The following is a 23,641-nucleotide window of genomic DNA, read 5'->3' as shown; positions in this document are numbered from 1 at the left end:
GAAAGCGAGAGAGAAAAAAAAGTTGAGAAGGTTTAAAAGAGGAGAGCAAATGCAAATTAAAGGAGTTTTCCTAATGTCGGCTAATACAATGCGAAATTCATCCTTCAAATCAAATTCACGACCAGCCAAGTTACCTGCTAGTAATCCTAAACTAAATTCCAAATATCTTGGTCTATGTGGTAAATCATCATATTGCTGCTGCACATCGAAATACATCTTTTAGTCAGCAAAGGAACCAGTAAATGCTTGATCTATAGGACTTCTGCATTTATATCACTTTATTCCACCGTGAATCAGGAACAACACCATAGTCAAGTCTTAATGTAATACAATCTCATTTTAGCCCTTTGTTGGCTAGATTAATTTACAGACTGCAAGAGTATGTTCTGTATCTCTCCCAAAATTGTGAGGGCTCTCCAGCATCACAAACCATTAAAATTTGCAGTAAAACAAATGAAGAGAACTGCATCCCCTGTGACATGTTAAAGTATGTCATTATTGTAATTCAGAGTTAGCTTCCGTCAGACTCTGGAAAAGATTTACAAGATCTGAATGCAATGATTCAGCATTAAGTATTTTCATTTTGGTTTAAAACTGATTTGGCAAGGAATTTATTGTCTGAAAACATAACAATAGCCTCACCTCTAACCCAAACTATTCTATGATTCTATGAAAAGATGAAATTTGCCTAGACGCAGAGGGCCAGTACCAAAACCACCTAACTTCTATCTAATCTTCTGCTAAAAACATCAGTTGCACGTCACCAAAAGGTATATTCAGCTTCACCGTAATGATACTATATTATGCCAGAAGAGAAGGGAAAGGCATCTATATTTTTCAGTGAATCGTATCACGCCTTTGTCAGGCTATGCAAGAAAGATGATGCAAGTCATTGATGGTTTGAATGAACTGTTCTTATAGGAAGAACCAACTGCTCCAAGTAGGGGGAAGTTCTTTCATGGGACTGTCCTTGAGTTGAAAAACTCTCCTGAGAGCTTATTGCTCGAGCCGGCAAGGCTACAGGGCTTTCCAACCGTAGCTGGCTTGTTTGTGGCCAGGCCAGGCCAACGTGAAAAAGGCTATGTGAACATACCCTTCTGTCACCACCAGACCAGAGCTACCTGTCCCTTCTCCCGGACCAGACCAAGCCAGATCTGATTTTACTGGTCAATACGCAATCATAACACAGGCATTTCTACTCGACTTACACACGCCAGGTTATCTTTCCTATAAACAATCATCCATTTTTATAAAGTCACTGAAATTCATATTTCTTAAAACATCTGATGGAACCTAAGCTGAAAAAACCAACCTTTTTCCTGAATCAAAACTGACCTTGTTGTGACTAAACCTGCAGAAAGCGTGGTTTCTCCTGAATGACTGCATTTACGACCAGGTTCTCTTTGAACTGCTTCATTTTGGAAGGACTTTTTCCTGCTTGAAACTATGTTTGTGAGAAATCTTTCTAAAAGCCCTTGTGAACACTTAAATTCACTTTATTTAATCACACAGGGAGAGACTCATACCATCATGGAAATATTTCTGTGAAGATTTTGCAAGGCCATTAACCAGCTCAAACCTTGAATCTGCATAACGCTATTTTAACCCTAATAATAGCCCACTCTGTCCTGGCCTGCAAAGATGCAATACAGAAACACCATCATCTTCAATCCCAGAGGTGTTGAGGCACTCATGTACCAGGCCCTACTTCTTACTCTCATTATTTATTAGAGGGTTTAAGATGGTTTATACAGAGGCTTTTTGTATCTAACCAAATTGAACGCAGTAAGAACAAACCCATTCTAAATACAGCCAAGAAATTTAGCAATAGTTAAAACATGCACATATAAAAGAGTATACAAAGACTACATTAAAATATTTTGATGTTAGACTTCATTTGAGTCTTCCAATGTGCACATGAAAATGATAGATATTTGTATACCTCCATGAAGGAAATCCCTAGACTCCAAACGTCCGAATGAATTCCATACTGTTCTCCTGAAATCCGCTCAGGCTGCAAAGAGACGGAAAGAAACATCTTTTTGAGCCTAGCAAACAAACATACCTACTTATTCCACAAATAATTCCACAAGCCCAGGGCAAACAAATCAACTGAGAAAATGCAAAGAAGCTTAAAGCCCACCAGCTAAGCTGGCAGAGAGCAAATCCACTCTTCAAACATGACTTATTTATTTATTTTTGCCTCTTCCGCAAGAGCAAAGGACTTGGTTATGCTCAGACTCGTGGCCATGAATTGCTATGCACCTTGTGAAGTTGGCCTTGGCATTTGTGTTTGGGCTTTTTTATCCAACAAAAAAAGCCAATGGCTTGCACATGTGCAGCAAAGTGCAAAGTCAAGGTGTGGGAGTCCAACGGTATATACATCTACTGCTAAGCCCAGGCACGGCATCAAGGTACGCTTGGAAAACAGACTCCTAATGTTGCGTCAAGGGGTTGGGCAGTAACTACAGTTCAAAAAGCAAAGTTATTGAAGCCAAAAGAATCAATGAAGTCACATGCCAGCAATTTTATTTTATATGCTTTTTAATTTCATTTTTGACCTATAGAAAAAAAGACTTCACTCAAAACTATTAATAGCAAGTTCAATGCCTCATGAAAATAGAATGCTGTAAAATATAACTGCTAGTTTTTACTTGAAAGCTACAATTTAAGCATTTCCAAGGTCAAGTACAGCATGAAATGTAACAATAAAAGGCTCCATGAGACTTCTCTCCCCACTGTGCTGTTAATGCACCTGTCTAGCCCAACCACCTACGAAGCACTGGCTGTATTTTTAGACTTTAATAATCCAGAGACCTTTTTTAGAAAACAAACTCCCAAATTAGTGCCAGTCCAGTGTGTTTTCGGATGTTTACTCTGCACTGCTAATCCCAGGTCAAGAGCTTTTATCGCAGCATGAATGTTAAGTAAAAAACACAGTGCAGCCCACATTATCTTTAAGGATAGCCTTCCACAACTGCCATAACCTAAAAAAACACCCCAGAACGTAACTGGAACAAAATCTTTTTGACTGAGCCTCATTTATTTTGAGCTGAACAGTGACCCAAAAATCTTACTTATTTTTTTTAAAGTTCATTAAGGCAAGCCTTCATTAAGTATAGTTAGCCTAGGTCAGCATATCTGAGAAATGTTTGCAATAGCATCATAAAGGGATATGATTTTTAAGCATCCTTTTATACTGACAAAGATCCTCGCACTTGCAGATCTTTTTAGTGCAGATGAGACCCTGGCCTTTCCTGAGCCGCCAAATCAGATGCATAATTCACACTGAGCAATATTAAATTGTTTATTCTTCTGTTATAACAGTTTTAAACAGCAATTTATATTTAGAAATTATGTATTCACAGAAGATAGTGGCAAGTAAATAATTTGCAAATTTAAACAAAAAGTCTAGTCACGTGAATTTAAGAGTATGGAAAAGAAGATGAAAGTAAGAATAACACATGCATAAAGTAAAGTGTGCAATACAGAGCTCATCCTAAGGATACACAGCTCAAAAATATCTTCTCTTCCTACAACTGGTTACTTTTTTAATCCAAAATTTTTTTCTGTATAAAGTGGTGATGATTTTACAGAATTTTTTTTTTTATTTTAATTTCTCAATCAAAAAGCTTTTTTTCTTGTTTATTTTAAACAGAAACCTCAATTTTTTTAATGGTTTCAAATTCACTCACAGTAGGCTGACAAACCAAAGCTTATGACCTTTATTATTTTTTGATGACTAGACTATAAATTTGATGACGACAAATGACTCATTCAGCAAGCAAAACAATTTTAACACAAGAAATCAGATCAAGTACGTTTCGGCTTAAGCTTCTCTTTTTCAATTAACAGACGAATGCATCACATTCATCCATAAACAATAAGAAAAAAAGTAATTTATTTAATGTACACCTGGGAAAGAAAACAGTAATCTTGATTTGTACACTAAAAGCATAATACAATTTAATTCTCAGACCTGCTTAAGACCACTCTAAGAGTAACAGCTGAGTTGGAAAAGTTGATTAATCTGAAGCTGTTTATTTGTTTGAATCGTTATATTCCAGTTCTTTTAGAAAACAGAGGCATAGAAATCAGCAGGCTTACTAGCAAAAGTGGTAATATAGAAGAGTGGATTTTTTTAATCTCTTTTTTTAAAACATTTTTCTGCACATAATATTCTGATGACACAGGATAGCCCACGTCTTTCTAGGATGGTGACATGAGTGTTTCAGAAGCTACATAATAAGTACACCTTGACTAGAAAAGCACTTAGCAAATAAACGGACACCCTGGCCTGCTTTCTTCTTACAAGAAAGTAAGAAAAAATACCTGAAAGTGATTAAAGGTCATGGATTTCTCTCTACTCTTTTCTGAGGTTTGAAAAGTACAAGTATCAACCACTTCGTATTGTTTGCACTTTTTTTTTTTAAACAAGCCGAACACTGATTTTTTCCTCATTAACATTACGACATCCGTAGTTTGCGAAAAGAATTTTAATGGCCAAAAATAAAAGACAACAGTTAATACACTGCTTTAAACTGAAGCATTTAAGTTTTCACATCTGTTAAACGGAGAACTAAAATTAATCAAATTGATCTAATGGAATATACTCAGTAACTTTTGTAGGTTACTTTCAGACTGGCTCTCGTCACCATATTGATCTCAAAGACATGAACACCACATGCCAGGTGTCAGCTCAGTGAGAACTGCTAAACCCAAACCTCACATCCTAGCTAACAGCAGCAGCGTTCCTCCAAACGATACATCTTCAGCAATGGTTTACTTTGATCTAAAAGTGATGGGAATTTATGTTTTAACGTACAGAAAAAGGACAAAAGTAGTCTCATCATAACAAGCATTCTAACCAAAATTTATATAGAAAAGTGAAACATATTGATGACTTGGTATGTACGGTATGAAGATTACACAACATGCCATTTAATGGCCTAAAATTCTTAGTCCAAATATTTTAGCTTCAAATTTACATGGCAACTTCACATGGGAAACACCCACACAGGTGCTCAGGCATCAAGAAGTCCATGGGACTCCCGCACACGTCTAAACGCTTTGCTAAACTGCAGGCTCGGAGCAGTGGTTCCCAAACTGTGGACAGCACTGGACCGTCAGTGGTCCGCAAGGAGCTGCAGGCTGTCAGTGGAAAGCTGCTTTTTTATGTTGAACTGGCTCTCTTCTTTGTTCCCAGCTGTTACAATGCATTAAAGACAACTAAAAACACATGAAAGAAACACTTTTCCAATGTTACTCTTCCATATCAGCAAGAAGTGCAGTTGTCACAGAGCTGGCAGGTGAGCAGAGATAGGAAGGGAGTGGGTCTGTGAGACAGTAAAAGGGAGTTGTTTCGTGGCACACACAATTAAGACACAGCTTATGCTGGGGATGGGGAGAGATGAAGTTTGAGAATTGATTTAGAGCACATCCCGCATTACACAGAACAAGACTGTGAACAAATACTTCTATTTAAATGTTATTCCTGCATAAATCCACTTACCGCCATATAAGCATTTGTTCCAACATACGTCTTGGCTATAGAATTCACCAGCTATCAGACAAAACAGTCTGTTAGAACAATATAAAGATAATGTGGAAATAAAATGGGCAATTATTCCTCATTTAACCTACAATCATCATTCCTATAAATCAACTAAAAATTATGTAAAAGGGAACAAATTTATCTGCAAAGGCATTAAAAATGATTAAATCTCTCTTTTGTTCGGAATGAGAGTTCCAATTTAAACAAGCACTGCATTACAGTTTATGGCAGATAACCTTAAACAATTCTGTTAAACAGGATGCTTATCGCTTTAGTACCCCAAACTAGTCTGATATAAAAAGTCAATTTGAAGTAGGATTGAACGCACTCATTTTTCAGTCAGCTGGCTCAAGATGTGAATAAAGCCACATTCATCACTTGAATGCAACGAGCACTAAATACGCTGGAGGGACAACAGACTCTGACAACTTATAATACAAGGCTGACCTTCTCTTTGGTCCTGATGTTTGGCTGAGAGTAAAGGTGCTGAAATTCAAATCAACATCACAGCAAGCTCATGGGTCACTATCAGAGAAGTTCTCCAGGGAGGCCCAAAATGGAAATTAATTAAAATTTGTGCTGCACATTGTAAAAGCCCACCACTATTGTTACTCCCAATATTAATTTTTATTGTGGGCCAGTTGGGCTCCCCAGACACATCTCTCGTTCTGCCCTCCCTTTTGTCTGGCCAAAACGCTTTCATATCAAAGCTGCATATCAATGAAGTTTGCTATTCGTAAGTAGTAATTACAATATCAGCAGTTTTTACTGTCATTAAACAATGAACAATCATATTCAGATGAAGAAAAGTCGCCCAGAGATTAAAAATGAATAGGGCTGTCCCAGCAGAGGGGAGCTTGCTGTGGGGCTGGCTGTCTGGCAGCCAGGTGACTTTGACATTAGAAAGAGAGCGGGCAGATATCTGAAGGGGGAATTACCTGAGTGCTAACCCCAAAGTCACACAGCTTCACCTGGCCTCGCGTGTTCACCAACATATTAGATGGCTTCACATCTGTTGAGGGAACAAAACTGTATTTAATCTATATTAGCCTAGATACGCACCGTATATACAGAGGTTGTTACGAACATTGGCATGATGGATTTTAATAGGAAATATTTCAAAGATATATTTCAAATGCAACCTCTGGTTTGTAACAGTCAGTAGCACAGACAACGTTATAACTGTACCCCTCAAATACTGATAATCCATGTTATTAAATCATAGAATCATTTAGGCTGGAGAAGACCCTTAAGGTCATCGAGTCCAAATCTGCAGGTGACACCAATCTGGGAGAGACAGCAAGTGCACTGAAGGATGGGACCTAGAATTCAAAGTGATCTTGACAGATTGGAAAATCAGACTGAAAAAATAAGATGAAATTTGATAGGGAGAAGTGGAAGCACTACATTTAGACAGGGATTAATCAACTGCATATAGGATTAAACAACTGCCTGGAGTGTAGGCTGGAGAAGGTCTGCAAAAAAGGATCTGCAGATTACGGCATGAAGTGGAAATGACAGAGAGGGAATAAACTCAGTCACTGGACAATTTAGGAACAAGCCGAAAGCAACGGTGCAAATGGTGAAGGCTGTTTCAGTATCAAGGGATAGCCGGGCTGACCTTTTAAGGTTCATCCCAGCCCTGTGACTTGGTATTCTAACACTGCAATTAACCCTGCCTCCCTCTTCTCTAACAGCGCTCACTTAATTCCATGTAGTGACAAGAGCAGAATTTAATATTCTATAAAAATTACGAATACAAAGTATCCCACACAAACACCTGCATATAGGAACACAGGGAAAACACAAACATAGAAGCACATTCGAGCCTCCTTCTGCCCCAGGAACATATACAGTGCAGCTTTGCTTCTGTGCACACCATTATTCAAAGCTACTGGCTTCCACCTCCATGGCTTCTACTGCATAAAATGGCTCTGATCTCACAGTTTCAGAGCTTTTACAGAGGTTAACTGCCAGCAATGCCTTAAAATTATTACTAATCCTGCTCCGGCAAATAAAACATCAATGTACATCGCAAAGCCAGATTGTCAGTGTAGAAATCTTAATGCTGACCCCCTCTGATGCCAAAAGAAGTTGGTACACTTCTGTTGCATGCTGTAAAATTGACGTGTGAATAAACTGCTGAACATCCAGCCTGACTGCGGTGCAGGAAACATTGAGCATCATTCTGTTCTGGGGATGCCAGTCGGAAAGCATAATGTGCGCGTTATGGCCTGGCTTAAACTTGGGAAGATTAGAGCACAGTGGCTTTGCCTAATCACTGCTTTCTTCTGTCAAAATGGATTAAAAGCAATAGCTCGTATCTTTGCCTTCTTTAAAAGTGAACACTAGTTGGGTGCAGATGGATGAAACCCAACTAGAAAAGAACCTAATTTTGTTTATCATTAAGTTTGCCTTTGTTTAGCAGATGTTTTCTGGTACCACAGTAGCTTGCTTAATTTGTCTCTGTAATGTAGAAATGTATAACCTCAATTAACAAGCTGATTAAATGCTTTCCTATATTTGAGCTAAAAATCCAGTTTAAAGAAGGGGAGCATTCAATAGTACGTTATATAGCTTAAGCGGATCTGTATGTTTTAAGTTAGGTATTAATACTGCTAGTACCTTTTGCAATTTCCCCCCAAAGGGAAAAGAAAAATCAGTCACAAGTGTCTTCATCATGTTACAGCACTGACAGACTCTGTGTATCCTGATCTCCATTTCACCTTTAGGAATTCAATCCGTGTGCTGCATTCTTGATGGATTTTTACCTATTCCCCTGCCTCAGGTGATGAAACAAAACACTGCTACAGAGCAATCCACGCAGTTACAAAACCTCCCATACGCTTCCTAACAACATTTTAGGAATATGTTTTCTAACTAAAACTTCAGGGAGACTGAAATATTTGCTTGTGGCAACCTGCTAAGCAGCACACTCCTCTCCAGTGTCGAGTGACTTTGCTAAATCTAACGAGACATGCCAAGTACATCGGCAGGCTCTATCCTGAATCCCGAGAAGAACAGTAAGTTACACGGTAATCCTGTTTAACCTTCTTTCTAAAAATATGGCAGCCAATAGAGCTACCTCGTTACTGGGCTTGCGCTGAATTGTAATGAACAGCAGATGCAATTACACATACAGAAAATACTGACATACTGCACCACGAATCCAGCTGTTCACAGTACTAACACTTTTAAAAGAAAACTGCAGTATAACAAGAGGCCCTTGCTTTTAATTGTAAAGGATGTAATAAAAATAGTTAATAACCAAATGGCCAAGAGAAACATTTTGGTGCGGTACAGACGGAAATATGTTCGTGGGATCAAGACCGCATCAACTGCATTATTTTCTAACAATGCCAAAATCCTTTCACTCTGAGTAGAGTGAAGGGTCTGGGAAGGCAGAAGGAAACTCTAAGCGTGAAACACTACGACCTCACGGAAAGTGACGATGAGGCAACATGCACGTAGCCAAATTTTCTTGCTATAAGACTCAACCACGTCACGAGTTCAGAGGAAGAGGCAGGATGTTGTCCAAATGCAGCCCACAAGTCCCTGTTCCCTTAGCACGACCCACCAGAGGAAACCACCGCGCCACATTCATCCCGTCCCACCAGGCCTGCCCAGCTCCCACCAAGGAAGAGCCAAGGCTCTATCCAGCCATCCCCTTGTGTCACTGGGGATCTGCAGACCCCATCTCCCCTTCCCTGCTACCATGTGGGATGTGACAGTGAATCGATATAATTAAAAACACATCTGTCATTCATTAAGCATTGCTTGATCCTGAAATCCTTCCACAAACAGAACTAAGAAAAAAAAACCAAACAAACAACAAACCCAAGAAAATATCCTAAAAGAAAAAAAGCAATCGGCGATCAGCCCATTAAGGAAGGGAAGCCTATGCAGGTTGGGGACTCTACTGAGCAAGCTGCAGCCAAACAGGCACTGCTAAGAACAAATACTATCTGTCCTTGCGCAGCAGAATTTAAATAGCACTGCAAATGGGGGATTTAAGCAAATATTTGCTATGAATTCCAACGGTTGAGTTGATTTCCTCAAGAAAAAAGGAAGTGACAATCCTAGACAAAAATGTCACTTCACAAAACATCTCATATTGAAAGTGGGGAGAAAAATCACCCAATTAGTAAATTATCCTTTTTGTTTCATAAACTGCTTCACTTAATGGGTTAAACATTTTTTGTTTTTGGAAAACAAATGTGCATAAATAACGTTCTGCACCATCTGCTTGTGATTAATATTACTGTTTAGAAGTGAAAGAATTTAAACAAGAGCCAAAAGGGGTCATTATGCTCCCATTACCAGTGCTTGCTTAATACAAATGATTTCTATGAAGCATCATTATAGAGGATGAACAAGTCCTCTTTATGATGTATCTGCCTAAGTCATTTCACCTCTCTGCAAATAAATGGGACCTCCAAGCTCTTACTTACCAGTAAACAGAACTGTCAGAGGTTCAGCTTTTTGAACACCAAACATTTCAGACATCTTGTTTTATTGAAAAGCAAACAGATGAATGGTTGTGGGGAAAAAACCTCCAGATTTTTAAAAGCTGTCTCTCGACTTTTTCTGTCTTTTAAAAATATAAAACTGCAATATACCAGGTTCAAGGGAGACAACAGATACAAAAGCACAATTTTAGCTGCAGACAGCTCACACAACATTATTGTTAATAAAGTGAAGCTGCTGGAAGAATGAAAATATTTTCTTGCCCTAACTACCTCACCAGAATGCTTTTTGCAGAGGCCAGGATTATTTAAGTAAGCCTAAGTGGTCCATGAGTGTGCATGTATGTGTTTAGCTATACATATATAAACACAAGTATGTATGTATATGTATACACTCACACGTGCCCTAGTATTTTTGTTTGTGCTTCATTATACACGGCACTAATGCTGATTAATTCTCACAAAGCTAAAAAAGCAGGGGGAAAAAGTCAAATACGCTGCTCTGGTCATCTTTGGTGAAACCCTCAGCAAACTACGGTTCCTGCTGAGAAGACGGGAACACTCATCGTCCATATTGCACAAACGCCTGTCCCTACCAACCAGCACTCCTCTGCTCCAGTTAGCTCAACCTCACACACCACAAACCAGAAAATACTTCCAAAAACTCCGACACAAATTCAAAACCTGGTCAGAAACCAAGGTCCCCAAACCATGCAATACATACTGGCCCCCAGTACAGAGTCATGCATACAAATACAGATCAGTACAATTAAACACAAGCAGGCAACATTTATTTCATACATTTCTTTTAATAAGGAGGTGTGAACAGAGAAAAACATACCAGATAAAATGCATACGGTCTATACTTATTCTTGAACTTAACAGATTTTGGTTTGTCTTTATACAAACTTTGACTTTGTACATGATTAGACTTGTTTAATTGCTAATTCTGTTTTAAATCTAAGTTAATTTCTCATTACCCTTCCATTTCTACTTCTTATCCTCTGGGGAAAAGAGCACACTTATCATTGGGACATTCTCACATCTTCCAAAGAAGTGGTGTAGGTGTTAATCTTATGTTTATGTTTGATGTGGGTGTGATGACTATGACTACAGCTTTGGGTTTATTAATATGCACGGCTATCACCTCATTAGTTGCAAGGTTTGTTTTGAAGTTAAGCTGTAATATTTGCTGAAGCGTCTGATCTGGAATAAAAGACTTCCTCATTGTTTGTTTCCTTTGCTTTAATCCATGCTCTAGTCACAAACCATCGTTTGCTGCACTGCCTTACACAGCTTCTTCACGATGATTGCTTCTCCACCTTCGTTATCACCCGGGTGGAAATTCTTGACTTCTTAGCCTACGCGAGCTTCCTGCATGGTCTGCTTTACACGTGACAGCAAGGAAGTCGGGGTTAAATTTTATTTCGTTTACCTCTGATGCATTAAAACCAGTAGACGGCTGAAGGAGATTACTTTGAGAAACAGGCATCTTCCTTGCATTGTATTACTCTGTATCCATTTTTAAGATATAGGCGTACACACAGGTTCGGTATCTTAAAAATGGGTATAGAGTAATACTGAAAACCAATCCCTTGAGGAAACTCTGCTGAACCCTGGAATGCTAGTTATCCCCTCCACGGCATTTTGCAGTGCTGTTCTCACCTTGGTCAATCTAGCAACGGACCAAGGCCAGAAAAATCTCAAGTGTGATGAAAAATCAGTTTCTGCGCTTTTCTTTAGACCATAGCAAGGACCACACATAATTCATCAAAAACTCGGAGCTGCTCTTCAATCAAGGCAATGAAACCCATACAGAAGGGGAGATTTTGTTTTACTGGCAAAGCAAAAATCAGATCCAGGTTCTAAATTTACAGCAGAACAACAATAAAATGTTACAGTTATAGTATTTATGCTTGACCATAATGCTCTCTCCAAACTACATTCAGTAGGTGGCCAGAATCTTTAATGAAAAAATTAAAAATGAAAAAAATTTCAAATCTGCTTTTTCTTTTTAGGTGTCACAAAAGCACAGCAAAGACTAGCCTATACAGAGCGATACCCAGCCACGGATGCTCCAGCTGCTTTTTTTTTTTTTTTTAATATTTATTCTGACAATCGCTGTGGCAGCTCTGGCATCTAGACTGCTCATCCTCTTGCTGAGAGTGGATGGAGCTGATAAATATCTGCATCTGGCAACATTCAGGTGACATATTTAAACCATGGTCAGAAATGAAGCCTCCTTGGTAACCTGTGTCTGCACCGAGTTGGTCACGGACTCCGGGTTATTTCTGTTCTTTTGATCCAGTGACAGCCTAAGGGTCGCATACGCCAGCAGCCTTAGCATTTCACTCACCCTCTAATCGGGGGTAACAAAGCCAAGTCCTTACTTGATCTCTACTCACTCTCCTGGTGTGCTGGTTTTGGTTGGAATAGAGTTAATTTCCTTCAGAGTAGCTAGTATGGGGCTGTGTTTTGGATTTGTGCTGGAAACAGTGTTGATAACACAGGGATGTTTTCGTTACTGCTGAGCAGTGCTGACACAGAGTCAAGGCCTTCTCTGCTTCTCACCTCACCCCACCAGCGAGCAGGCTGGGGGGGCACAAGAAGTTGGGGGGACACAGCCAGGACAGCTGACCCCAGCTGACCAAAGGGAGATTCCACACCATATGGCGTCATGCTCAGCATATAAAGCTGGGGGGGAAGAAGAAGGAAGAGGGGGATGCTCGGAGTGATGGCGTTTGTCTTCCCAAGTCACCGTTAGGCGTGATGGAGCCCTGCTTTCCTGGAGATGGCTGAACACCTGCCTGCCCATGGGAAGCAGTGAATGAATGCCTTGTTTTGCTTTGATTTCGTGCGCGGCTTTTGCTTTACCCATTACACTGTCTTTACCTCAACCCACGAGTTTTCTCACTTTTACTCTTCTGATTCTCTCCCCCATCCCACCAGGGAGCGAGCGGCTGGGTGGGGCTTAGTTGCCGGCTGGGGTTAAACCACGACATCTGGCCACAGCCCTCTTTCTCCCACCCAGGAGAGAGCCTGTGCTCTCACGTCAGAGCGATCTCCCAGGAAGGAGATGCTGTGAGACCGAGGAGGAATTGAAGCCGATGTCCTGTTGCACAGCTGCTTCCTGGGCCATTGCACAAAGAAAGGATCAATCTCCTCCTCCACTACAAACTCTCCACAAAAGCCTGAGGACAGTCTGAGCCTAAGCTCCAAGGAGGGGCAGGACCTCAATACATACTGGTAATTAGTGTTTCCTATTAGCTTCTTCGTCCCACTCAGTGCACAGATTTCTGTATGACTCTCCAGAGGTGCTCGACTCCTTGCAGTGATCGCACCAGGACACGGGGCGCCTAACCCAGGCATTTCTCATCAGCTTGCCAGAGCCTCAAACCTACTTCTCAGCCACTCCAAAACTAGGCACCCCAGAAGAAGTGGTCTTACCTATTTGGTTTGCAACTTAAAATTTTCTACGTGTCCCTCTACTTTATACTTCTCTTTCAATCACAAATGATGTCGGTTACTGCACGCTCCAACTGTGCACACGGGCTGAGTGAGCAGATGGGTTAAATTAAACAGTATTGTTAGCAACATTAGGAACCAGAGCAGTTACTTTCAGACACTTTAGAAACATTATAAATGTAATGAGTTTCTCTTGCCTTTTTTTTTTTTTTTTGGGGGGGGGGGGGGGTAGGGGGAAGGGCTTCTTTGTTCTTTAAACGACATTTTCCACTGTTTCCAGAACTGACATTGTTTTTGAAAGTTCTAGTATATCTGAATTAACTTACCACAACAGACAAATTTTTAACAAAATGTAACAACACTAAAAAGCAAGAAATATATAAGAAGTTTCAAAAAATACATATTAGCTTCAGGAAGGAGAATAAACAGCAAAACCCACAAATGGCTTATGTCCAAGCAAGTTTAAAGTTTCTTTAATTATTCATGACCATGTTAAAGGACAGTGGGCCACAATTTTAGAGATCCGAGATTCTAGCAACGCTTGTGGCTGTCACATGAGATTTCTGAAGTACATAAAAAAATTCATTATCTATCTTCTATTTTCAATACTAGTCAAACATCTGATTTTCCTTGCTGATTTTTCCACTAGGCACCTGTTTGTAACCCTAAGCATCTAAATCTCTGTAAAATTAATTTCTCTCTTTAGTCTTTTTCTTTGTAGGGGAGGAGGGAGGGCAATAAAAGAGAACAGCAGTAAAAATATTTTATCAGAAAATCTGCAAGGCTAATGAGTAAGATTCATTCTGCATTACTCCACTGGAATCAAACCAGATCTTAGTATGGTCTACTGTCTCTGTAGAAAGTGTTGTTAAAATAAAATGGTATTTCATTGGAAAACAGAAAATATCTGTTACTCACCTCTGTGTAAAATCTTTAGACTCCATAAATAGGTAAGGCCTTTCACAACCTGAATTTAAAAGAAAAAGCAACAACACATATTAAAGATTCCTGGTAAGAAACACTACACATCTCAGCTGGCACGAGTCGTTAAAGACCCGAGTTCCAATGAAGAACAGGGCCAGGACCATGAAAAGGGGAGACAAAAGCATCCCTTCCAAAGGATTGCAGGACCCAGATGAACCCCTGCTGCAAACCTCCTGTGGACTACAAGGCAACAGGTTCTTTAAGAACACACGAATAAGCTTCTTCCCAGGATCTGCAAGTTGAAGTTAGTTGAGCTTATACCGAATCCCTTTAGGGATTTCAATGTATTTTTAATTCATCTATCTTTCCTGGGGTGTTAAAAATCATAAAAGACAAAGTGCATAATGATTTGTCTTCTTACAACAAAAGCAACCCAGTGAAATTAAAGGCCGGAAAATAACAAAATCTCTAATAGCCTCTTCCACTTCATCCTCCCTTTCCCTTTCTTTCCATTTGGTGCATCTGTACTTTTTCCTCCTTTACTTCCCATGCTTTCACTTACTCAATGCAAATGTTGAACATTTCTTCTTGAACTGTACAAATTGTTGTCTTCTTCATATTACTCATTCTGGACCAAATGCAAGCCTTACTGTATGTATCCCATAGCCCCAGAAAATACAACTGGGACCCCTAAAAGATAAGAATTGTGGCAGACTTTGGCCTGCTATTCCAGAATTTGCTCCTTCCACTAGCTAAACTGTTAAAACCAAATTTAAAAACCTGTGACTCCAGTACTACATTGGAGTGCCTTATATATGAGATGCATTTTAATGAAAATTCGTAGGACATGCATTTGTAGCATGAATGCAGGTATATTTCCCAAAAGAACAACCCATGACACTTCCTTACACAGAATACGTACATACAGCTCTTTCAGATCTGGCAAGATCATCACTGGATCCAGCCGCTACTCTGTTTATTTTCTGTATACAATATGATTATAATAGCCCCAAATTAAACAAGCCGTTCAGTCAACTCGCTAAGAAAGCAGTTGGATATTACAAGTTATCCTCTCTGCAGGTTTTGTTTCTGTAAAGTAATTAAACCCCAATACTCCTTGCATTTTTAACACTGTAATTTTCCCCCTAGATTTACTACTTTTACAAGCCCAGAGAACTAACAAGATTCAACAAACATATTTCTACTACTGCTTTTTACCCAAACCATCCTTGCTCTCAGCCAGCTTTTTTAATAAAGCAAATCTTTTTTACAAAGTTTCCATCTATGAGATGACATTTCATTCATTTTCCTGAGACACTCTCTTTGTGCATCTCCAGAACAATAAAGCATTTCCAATGTTTGTAAAGTTGTATGAGTTTTTCAGACAAAACAATTACATTCTTTTCATTGTCCGAGTAGACTGAAAGGAAATTACATCTGTTGCAGTGATCAAGCAGAAGTGCTAAAAATATACAGCCTCAAAGCAGATAGCATAGTAATTTCCAGCCTTCCTATTGGATTAGAAACTCATTTTAAAATTTATTCTGTAACCAAAAACAACGTCAGTGGAATCTGAATCTCTTTTGTAAAGCAAATAATGATTCCGGATCCCCAGTAAATTGCTCCAGGTGGCAATTCCTCAGTGTTAAACTCACACTCCCTACCCAACTATCTCATGGCCTCAGATGGTAATTACCTGTAACAAAAGGCCTTAGTCAAATTCTGCATGCCCAGCGGTGTGGCCTTGTTCACGTTAGCCTTTCAAAAAGCAAAACAGGGGAATTCTACTTACACAGCATTTTGACATAAAAAGAAGAAAAAAAAAAGTACTGATGCAAAAATAAATAAAGAGGGTGCAACACTTCAGGCTTCCTCCAATGGTGAAAGTGATTTTGTGAACAGTAAACTGCTTTGACTATTAAACATATATTTAGACTTTAAAATCTTTAAGATAATTATAAAATTATTTAATTTATTTTAAAGCATGTTTTCACAGAAAAAAGGAAACATTTCCTATGGGAAAAAAATCAACAGCTGTGAGTTATTAAACATCTTTATTATGGAACATGTGCTGAATAAGCAGTTATAAAAGACATGGTATTAAGCAAACTCTCACATTCACATTCTCTCAGCATCAGTGTACAAAGGAATGAAAAGAGTTTTTCCCTTCATCCTGGGCTGCAAATATGTGCACAGGAGCCCCCCAGATGGACTAACCTCATGTAAAGTACCATTATTCACTTACCTTACCTTTGCCTATTAGGGAAGGACTCTTAAGTATTAAATATTATTCTAAAATGGTGCTGGAACAGAGTATCTTTTGATTGAACATCTAGCAGGAATTATTGGTATTCAGTAAAGTAGGTTTTACAACAATGACTTGACAAAGCCTTGACACAAAAAGTACTTCTACCTGTTGTCAATCACTCACTCTCTTGACAGTTCAAGTGCACATCCTTTCAGGGAGAACTTCAATCAACATTAGCACTCAAAATACAGTGCACAATGTCACCGCTTCAGAAATTGAAGTGAAAATAAATGTGTGAAGTGGCAAGCAAAGGTAGAACAGATTTTACATCGGCAGACCCGAATAAGTACACATCAGTATGAAAACAGGAGCGACCACAACATCACTTTGGGGTTCCCAAGATATACTTTTCCTTTGGAAAAACACACCAGCCCTTTGCACAAATAAAGAACACGAGAGAAGAGAGGTTTCTTTTTTGACTAATTGACACACTCTCATACAGGCAACCAGGATGAATTTTATGTGAAGTCAGAGATCCCTCCAGCTTCTTGGGAACCCAAGTCTCAGCAGACTCTACCTCTCTCTTACCACTTTATCCTGCCCCTGAAAAAACAGTGCTTCTCCCCCAGGCCCTGACAAATGTTTTCCTCCTTTAAGGATTTCTTTTCGCTGCCTTGCTTTATTTTCAGCATCCTGTTTTTCAGCTTCAAGCCTCCCCACCACCCTTTACTCCTCAAAAAAATAGCTGAGTGAGAGAGAAGAGTATCACACTCAGCAATACGTTCCTGCTATTTCAGCTTGAAAGCCGACTGTCCATCACAATTAACAGTGATCCCTTCTTCAATAGGAAATGGATAACAAGAATGCAGAACACTATGGTGTAAAGACTACATATATTCTATGTGACTCTGTGATATCCAGTTTAATTCTCAGCAGATAAGGGTTCACATCAGAAAAAATACAGTGGCAGTTGCTATCATCAGAAAACGTCTGATTGTCTCAGCAGACAAAACTCTCCTCTGGTTCCTGCCAAATCATGAGAAAGTCTGGTTGGGAGGGGAGTGTACGAGAAAGCAAGTACCATTTACGCCCATTAAGCAGTGCATTGCAGGTACCTGGTAAGTATTTATAGCAGTATTTCAAGGAAATGACTAAGAAATGAGTAGCAACACCGTCCTATCCTTTTGGCTACAGAAAGTCAGGGTTGTCAAGAAAGGGATGTCCCTCAGGTAGTTCAGCCCCAGCCTGTGGAGATCAAAGAGTGCAAGGAAATGACCTTGAGTACAACTCAGTGTTTAATTGAGCAAGTGCGGCACAGGGCTAACGCGCTCCCTTTGCCGTGTCGTGTTGAGCAGACACAGATCTTGTTCTAGACCAGCTGGAATTTCCTTCCTGTGCCTTTCGCGCTCATTGCTATGAGCAGGACAATCGTTTATAAGGGTTGTCAGTCCACCGCTTTTCATGACGATTACATTTGTGTAACAAGAAAGGAAGCAAGAAAATCATCAAGTCGGAGTGAGGGGAATGCTGGGGTGCCACTAAATGTCTATACGTGCCAGCATCATTTTCCTCTGGAAATGGTTTCCCTTAAAAACTTCTACAAATATGACAAAAAGGTATTCTAATTAACAGATGTGGAGGTCACACATATTATTAAGCAGCTTCAATAGACTAATGCATCGTACATGTCTTGGGAGAATAAAAGACAAATGACTGTGTACGTGGTGCAAGGAAGGTAGAAAGAAAACATACAGACTGGGAAAAAAAGAGACTAGGGAAGCTCCAGATTTTGTCCACAGAATCCATCCATGCAAGCTCCAGCTTTTGTTTGACATTCTCCTTCTCATCAGTACATCAACAGAAATCCTCCAGGGTCTGGGTAATCTTCACAAGCTGTTCGGGGTGGGGATTATGGTGTCTGCGTACAGTACTTGGCAAAAAGGTGCCCCAACCCACAAAATGGGCTGCTGGGCCCTACCGAAACGTCAGACACCAAGATGCAGGGTAGCCATTTGTGAAGACTTAAAGGAGCCATTCCTGCTGCCACTGATAAATTATAGAGAAAACAAAGGCTTTCACTGCCTCCTTCCAACAAGTCTACTATGGCAATCAAGCAAAAAATCAGCACCAGAGCAGAGGAAGCTGCCAGTGCTGGTTCAGCCTCAGTGCACACCTTCTGTTACAGAGAAGCAGGAGAAAGGGGCGAGTTCCTCCTCTGAAGGCACCTGCTCCTTTGTTCACCTCTTTACTGACCCCCTGCACTGCAGCGGGCACGGTACAGGTTGCTAAAGCAGCAAATAAAATAACTAGCAGAAGTTAAGTATCAGCTCGCCGTCCATGTCAGGGAGTCATGCTCACTAACTAACAGGTTTGTAAAGAGATGACCCTGCAGGTGAACAAAAAAAAAAAACAAACAAAAAAACCAAGACATAAAAGATGGGGCTAAAGCACCACCATTATGGATAAGCGAAAACTGGAAGCGAACACCTGCAGAATACCAAGCCATGTGGGCAGGGGAGGATGGGGGAGAGGAGAGACAAAAGCAAGTAAGGAAATGATAAGGGAAGTTAGCGTGGATGTATTAAGTACACAACCTGAAGTGAGATAAGGAAAAGGAGAAGGAAGAAGCATCTGAAGAAAAGCTTGAAGGCCCATCCCAGTACTATTACACTATACACATGCTACTTAGCGTCAGGAATATGAGGACACCCTGAGCAACTTATCATTCATTGCTCCATAGGGAAGAAGAGATGAAACGTTTTTACTCTGAACTAAAGGTGAAAAGCATTCAAATTCCATAAGAAACTGCTAGGCTATATAATGAGCAGATTTTAAACCACTTAGAGGAAACAGCATCAGAGAAGGATGTTCATCACCCTGGGCAGGCCACACAAATTAAGAAAAAGTAGAGCTGTGAATTACAATGAACAGAGACTAAATAGCTGCCTGTGTTGGATTAAAGGATTTAAATTGTCAGCTTGATGTATAATGAACGTGAAAACCCAGCACTTAATTAAATGGCACATGATAGAATAACTTTGTTATGCTTTAAACTGCTTAAGTTATCAAAGTATTCCTTATATTTAGCAATTGTTTAGCAGTATCTCTCTCCCTTGTGAGATCCACTAAGACATCGGTCGTTTACCCTGTGCTCAGCTGTGGCAAAATATGAAACTTTTTTTTTGTTCTGTAGTCTGAGTTTTCAATCACAGCTAACGAATTTCTAGCAACACAACGTCACTGAACGCTGCTGAGACACAATGATGGGCTACCAGGTGCTCTAAGGATCCCACTGCCAACACCTTACTACCAAACTGAGTAGGCACTGGGGACTGATAGTTCTTCCCAGATCACAGACCACCTCCCTGCTCACCACCCCTAAAACGACTATTAGCTCTTCAACCATGACAGCTCACGTGTAAAGGGTCCCAGCATAGGGGTGAGAGAGCAGCCTGTCCCCAGGCAGCCTTTCTCAGGCCTGCCTTGTGCCAAATAAAAACTTCAGCCTCCTCCTTATCTGCCTTAAGCAGTACATCCACCACCAGGGAAGACAGAAAACGTGTTCTGCCATTGCATTTTGATAACAGGAACTGACTTAATTTTTCAACCTGGAAAGCAAATCTAATTGAGTTACTTTGTACAGAATGAGGACAGTTAGAATGGAAATCACACAGGAGAGTCAGCAGAATCAGCAGACGAGGGATCACCATAAGGGCTAGGACAGGGCTTCTGAATCAAATCACTTTTTAAAGGAATCACATAGCACAGGACTTAGAGGCTAAATAAAGGCGATTAAGAGGACTGCTCCATCCTACAAGGGTTGATACGAAGAAACACAACTGCACAGTTCTCCAGCAAATTCATAATTTTTTTTCTTATCCCATTCAATTTATCACATCCTTTCACATTTCTTGAGCCTCTAGCAACTCATGTGTTGGTCATTCAAAAGGAAGGCTTCTTTAACCCCGGTGTCCTTGTGCACACAGGATGATTAGGAAGAACATGAGATAGGAAGGACCCTCCCTTTTACACAGACACAATGAGGACACGGATCCTGGAGATGACTCAGTGTCCCAAGGGGGCACGTGTGCACCCAAATCAGAGACGTGTTACATGCACAATCAAAAACTGAAAGACAAAAAGAAAAAAGTACTTACGGCTACTGCTATTCTTCCGAGTACATGTTCTGGAATTTTTCTATAAACATCCAAAGAACCCCCTGCAGGGATAAACAAAATGTGCTTAGGTAATACAAAATGAAATACTGCCCTAGATTTGAAGTCACAAGGGTTTTCTAGGCCTTGGTTATTAATAAAAACACCATCAATGATATAACAATAACTGTGTCAGAAATAACTGACCTTAAAAATCTACCAAAATCTGCATAAACACATGAAACGGTACTCAGGCCTCTTTTCACCCATATGACTTATTTTTGCTTGCAGCATTAATACTCAAACTCCTGTTAGAAAACCTCACAGTCACAGGACAGAGTATCGAAATTGGAGAACTCAAAACCATCAGGCTTGGAGTAACTTCTCGGGAATAACGAAGTCATCCCAAAAGGCAACAGTGGACTTCAAAGTCCGAAGTTTCCTAACCTTTGTCCCCAAAACCTGGCGCTAGCATTACATGGTATCTAATACAATGCTTATATATATGCTTAAAGCTGTTTCCTCCTGATGATCAAACCAGTGAAAGTTTGGTTGAGTGTTGCAGTCTGTGTCCACACTGATGTCTGAAAATGAAAGACAAGGAGCTCCTGGGCAAGCAGGTAAGTTTTGCCAGTAAACTCCAGTATGAGACGCAACTTGCTATCTGGCATAACCCTGCCCAGCCAGCATCATACATTCATGGGGAAAGCGAGAAGCCCAAGTCCCTCTAATAGGCCCTAGAGACATTCCCAAGGGACTGGGAAGGATTGTTTCCCTTATCTTCTGCAAAGGAGATTCATGACCAAACCAGTGTTCAAAGCGTCCCTGGGCTGAAATACAAATTCTTGGGCAAGAAAGTAAATTTAAAATTGAGAAGTAAAAATATCCAAGTAGAATGGAAAGAAAGAAAGAAAAAAAAAAAGATAAGCAAATTACAGGCAGAGCATGTTACCGTTAGCTTGCAAGAGCATGTTGTCTTATTCAAGGCTTGAGGTTCTCAGAAGTGCTCAGCACTGATCTAACTCTGCTCTCAGTGCAGCATATGGATTTTACTGATGACACCACTGGGAAAAGAGTTACGCCAATACTCAGCAACTAAGAAAACTACACCTTGTACTTTGCTTATGGCTCAGTTTTTAAAAGTAAAACCCATTCATTCTGAAATGCTGCAATCCAAAGAAGTCACAAGGTCCTTATTCCAGTCTTCAGCCTTAATTATACAATAGTTCTTATTTATACTATATTTCTTATACTAATGATTGGGGTTTGGTGGTGGTTGGTTTTTTCCCTTCATTTTCCTCATCGTCTCTACTGTCAGAAATACAGTATATGTTTGTCTTCACTAATACTCTGATTCTAGGTCATTGAAACTACTATTCGTTCATTAAGTTTAATCTTTCAACTTATATTGTCCACATGGCCTGTGGATTATAATAAATCTCAGTTTTAAAAGTAAATGTAAGTACTATTTAATGGAAATAAGAGGACATAGCATCACAGATACCTACTGCTCATTACAAAAGCCAAACAGAAGGCAATTATATGGCAGGTGGTTCCTGTTGATGCTTATAACATATCCTTAAATTTTGGACAAAAAAAGACCTATTTTCATATACCAAACTGCTAAGTCTCGCTATTACAGATGTCACTAAAGGTAGTGCTGTTTGAAAAAATGAAGAAAAGTATCTTTTTGCAAACAATCGGGGAAATCTGCCATTCTTCTATGGAGAAAAAAATTCTGTAGTGGACAACATTTTCAAATCCAAATAATGTTAGCTCCCATATCTACATGTAGACATCTAGGTACAGTCTGATAACCTGCACCTCTTGCTGCTTTTAAGGGGAATTTAGCAGGTGTTCAGCAGTTTCAAGGAAAAGAGGCAACAACATAAGTAAAAGGCAATAGTGCATTTCACCATCTTTATTTAGAATATCATCTTTATTATAAATATAAAAGGGCAAAGATTAGAAAGCCTCATTTCACATCTCGGTTGCTCTTTAAGATCAATTGGCAGGTGGGAGGGTGATCCAGGTCAGTTGAACCTCAGTGTTTTGACAGTTGCAGACTTGGGAATTACTCGGCTTTTTCCTGCTTGCAGGTGCCAGGAAGGAACCAACGTGGTACTATATGTGCACCTTTTCCCTATGTGTGCCCCTAAGTCATGAGGATCCCAAAAGAGGCAGATCCATCTGTATCTAGGTAATTCAAAAAGGAAATAGCTATGTTTTGTAATATGGTACAGGATACAACTGGGCGAACAGAGTCATGGGATATGGATTCAGGAAATACTACAAACTGGCCTAAGACAGTCAAAAGGGCTAAAAATCTGTCAAGGTTAAAGCTGTTAATCTGCAGGGTGAGAAAGTATTTTTTTCTTATATTCACCTGCATCCTTACGCATCAAAATTAAAGGTCTGGGGAAAAAAAAAAGGCAACGTCCCTTTATTTGCATTTTATTCTTCCTTTAAATGATTGCTGTTGCTTTCTGCCAGAAGGAGTGCACAACATGAGGCAGACCAGAGGTCATCTCCAGTATAATTCCAAGTAATTTGTGCATGGTCAGTAAACACCATCGTTGTGCAACATCATGAGGGATGCATACCCTAAAGGCTTAAATATTTTCAAACAAGAACTCGGAACTGCAAGCATTTATGTCTGTCATTTTTAAAAATCTCTGAATTAGTAGGAGCATACTAGGCAGATGCATGTTTTGGCATGAGCAGATGCTTCCTTATTGCATGTGACTACCGCTTAACACAGGCTTGCAAGTCTGAGTGCAATTGCAAGGACAGAACAGAGGAATGGCTAATAGTCAGACAGCATGAGAAG

At 39.9% G+C, this 23,641-nt stretch overlaps 1 protein-coding gene across 3 annotated transcripts in view; it reads right to left on the bottom strand.

Moving 5' to 3' along the window:
* Positions 1-23,641, bottom strand: part of MAP2K5 (mitogen-activated protein kinase kinase 5) — a 139,975-nt gene that overhangs the window by 62,985 nt on the left and 53,349 nt on the right. For all 3 annotated transcript variants that reach the window (XM_076348108.1, XM_076348110.1, XM_076348109.1), the window contains 5 exons: positions 20,815-20,876; positions 14,404-14,452; positions 6,493-6,566; positions 5,513-5,563; positions 1,943-2,014 (listed from right to left, as the gene is read on the bottom strand). In XM_076348108.1, coding sequence (XP_076204223.1) covers positions 1,943-2,014; positions 5,513-5,563; positions 6,493-6,566; positions 14,404-14,452; positions 20,815-20,876 — 308 coding nt within the window. The remainder of the gene's footprint in view (positions 1-1,942; positions 2,015-5,512; positions 5,564-6,492; positions 6,567-14,403; positions 14,453-20,814; positions 20,877-23,641) is intronic.

The sequence above is a fragment of the Aptenodytes patagonicus genome, chromosome 10, assembly GCF_965638725.1.
Source record: "Aptenodytes patagonicus chromosome 10, bAptPat1.pri.cur, whole genome shotgun sequence".
In the NCBI taxonomy this organism is placed as follows: Eukaryota; Metazoa; Chordata; class Aves; order Sphenisciformes; family Spheniscidae; genus Aptenodytes; species Aptenodytes patagonicus.
Note: the sequence above shows the minus strand (reverse complement) of the source record. Positions and strands in the feature narration are given on the sequence as shown.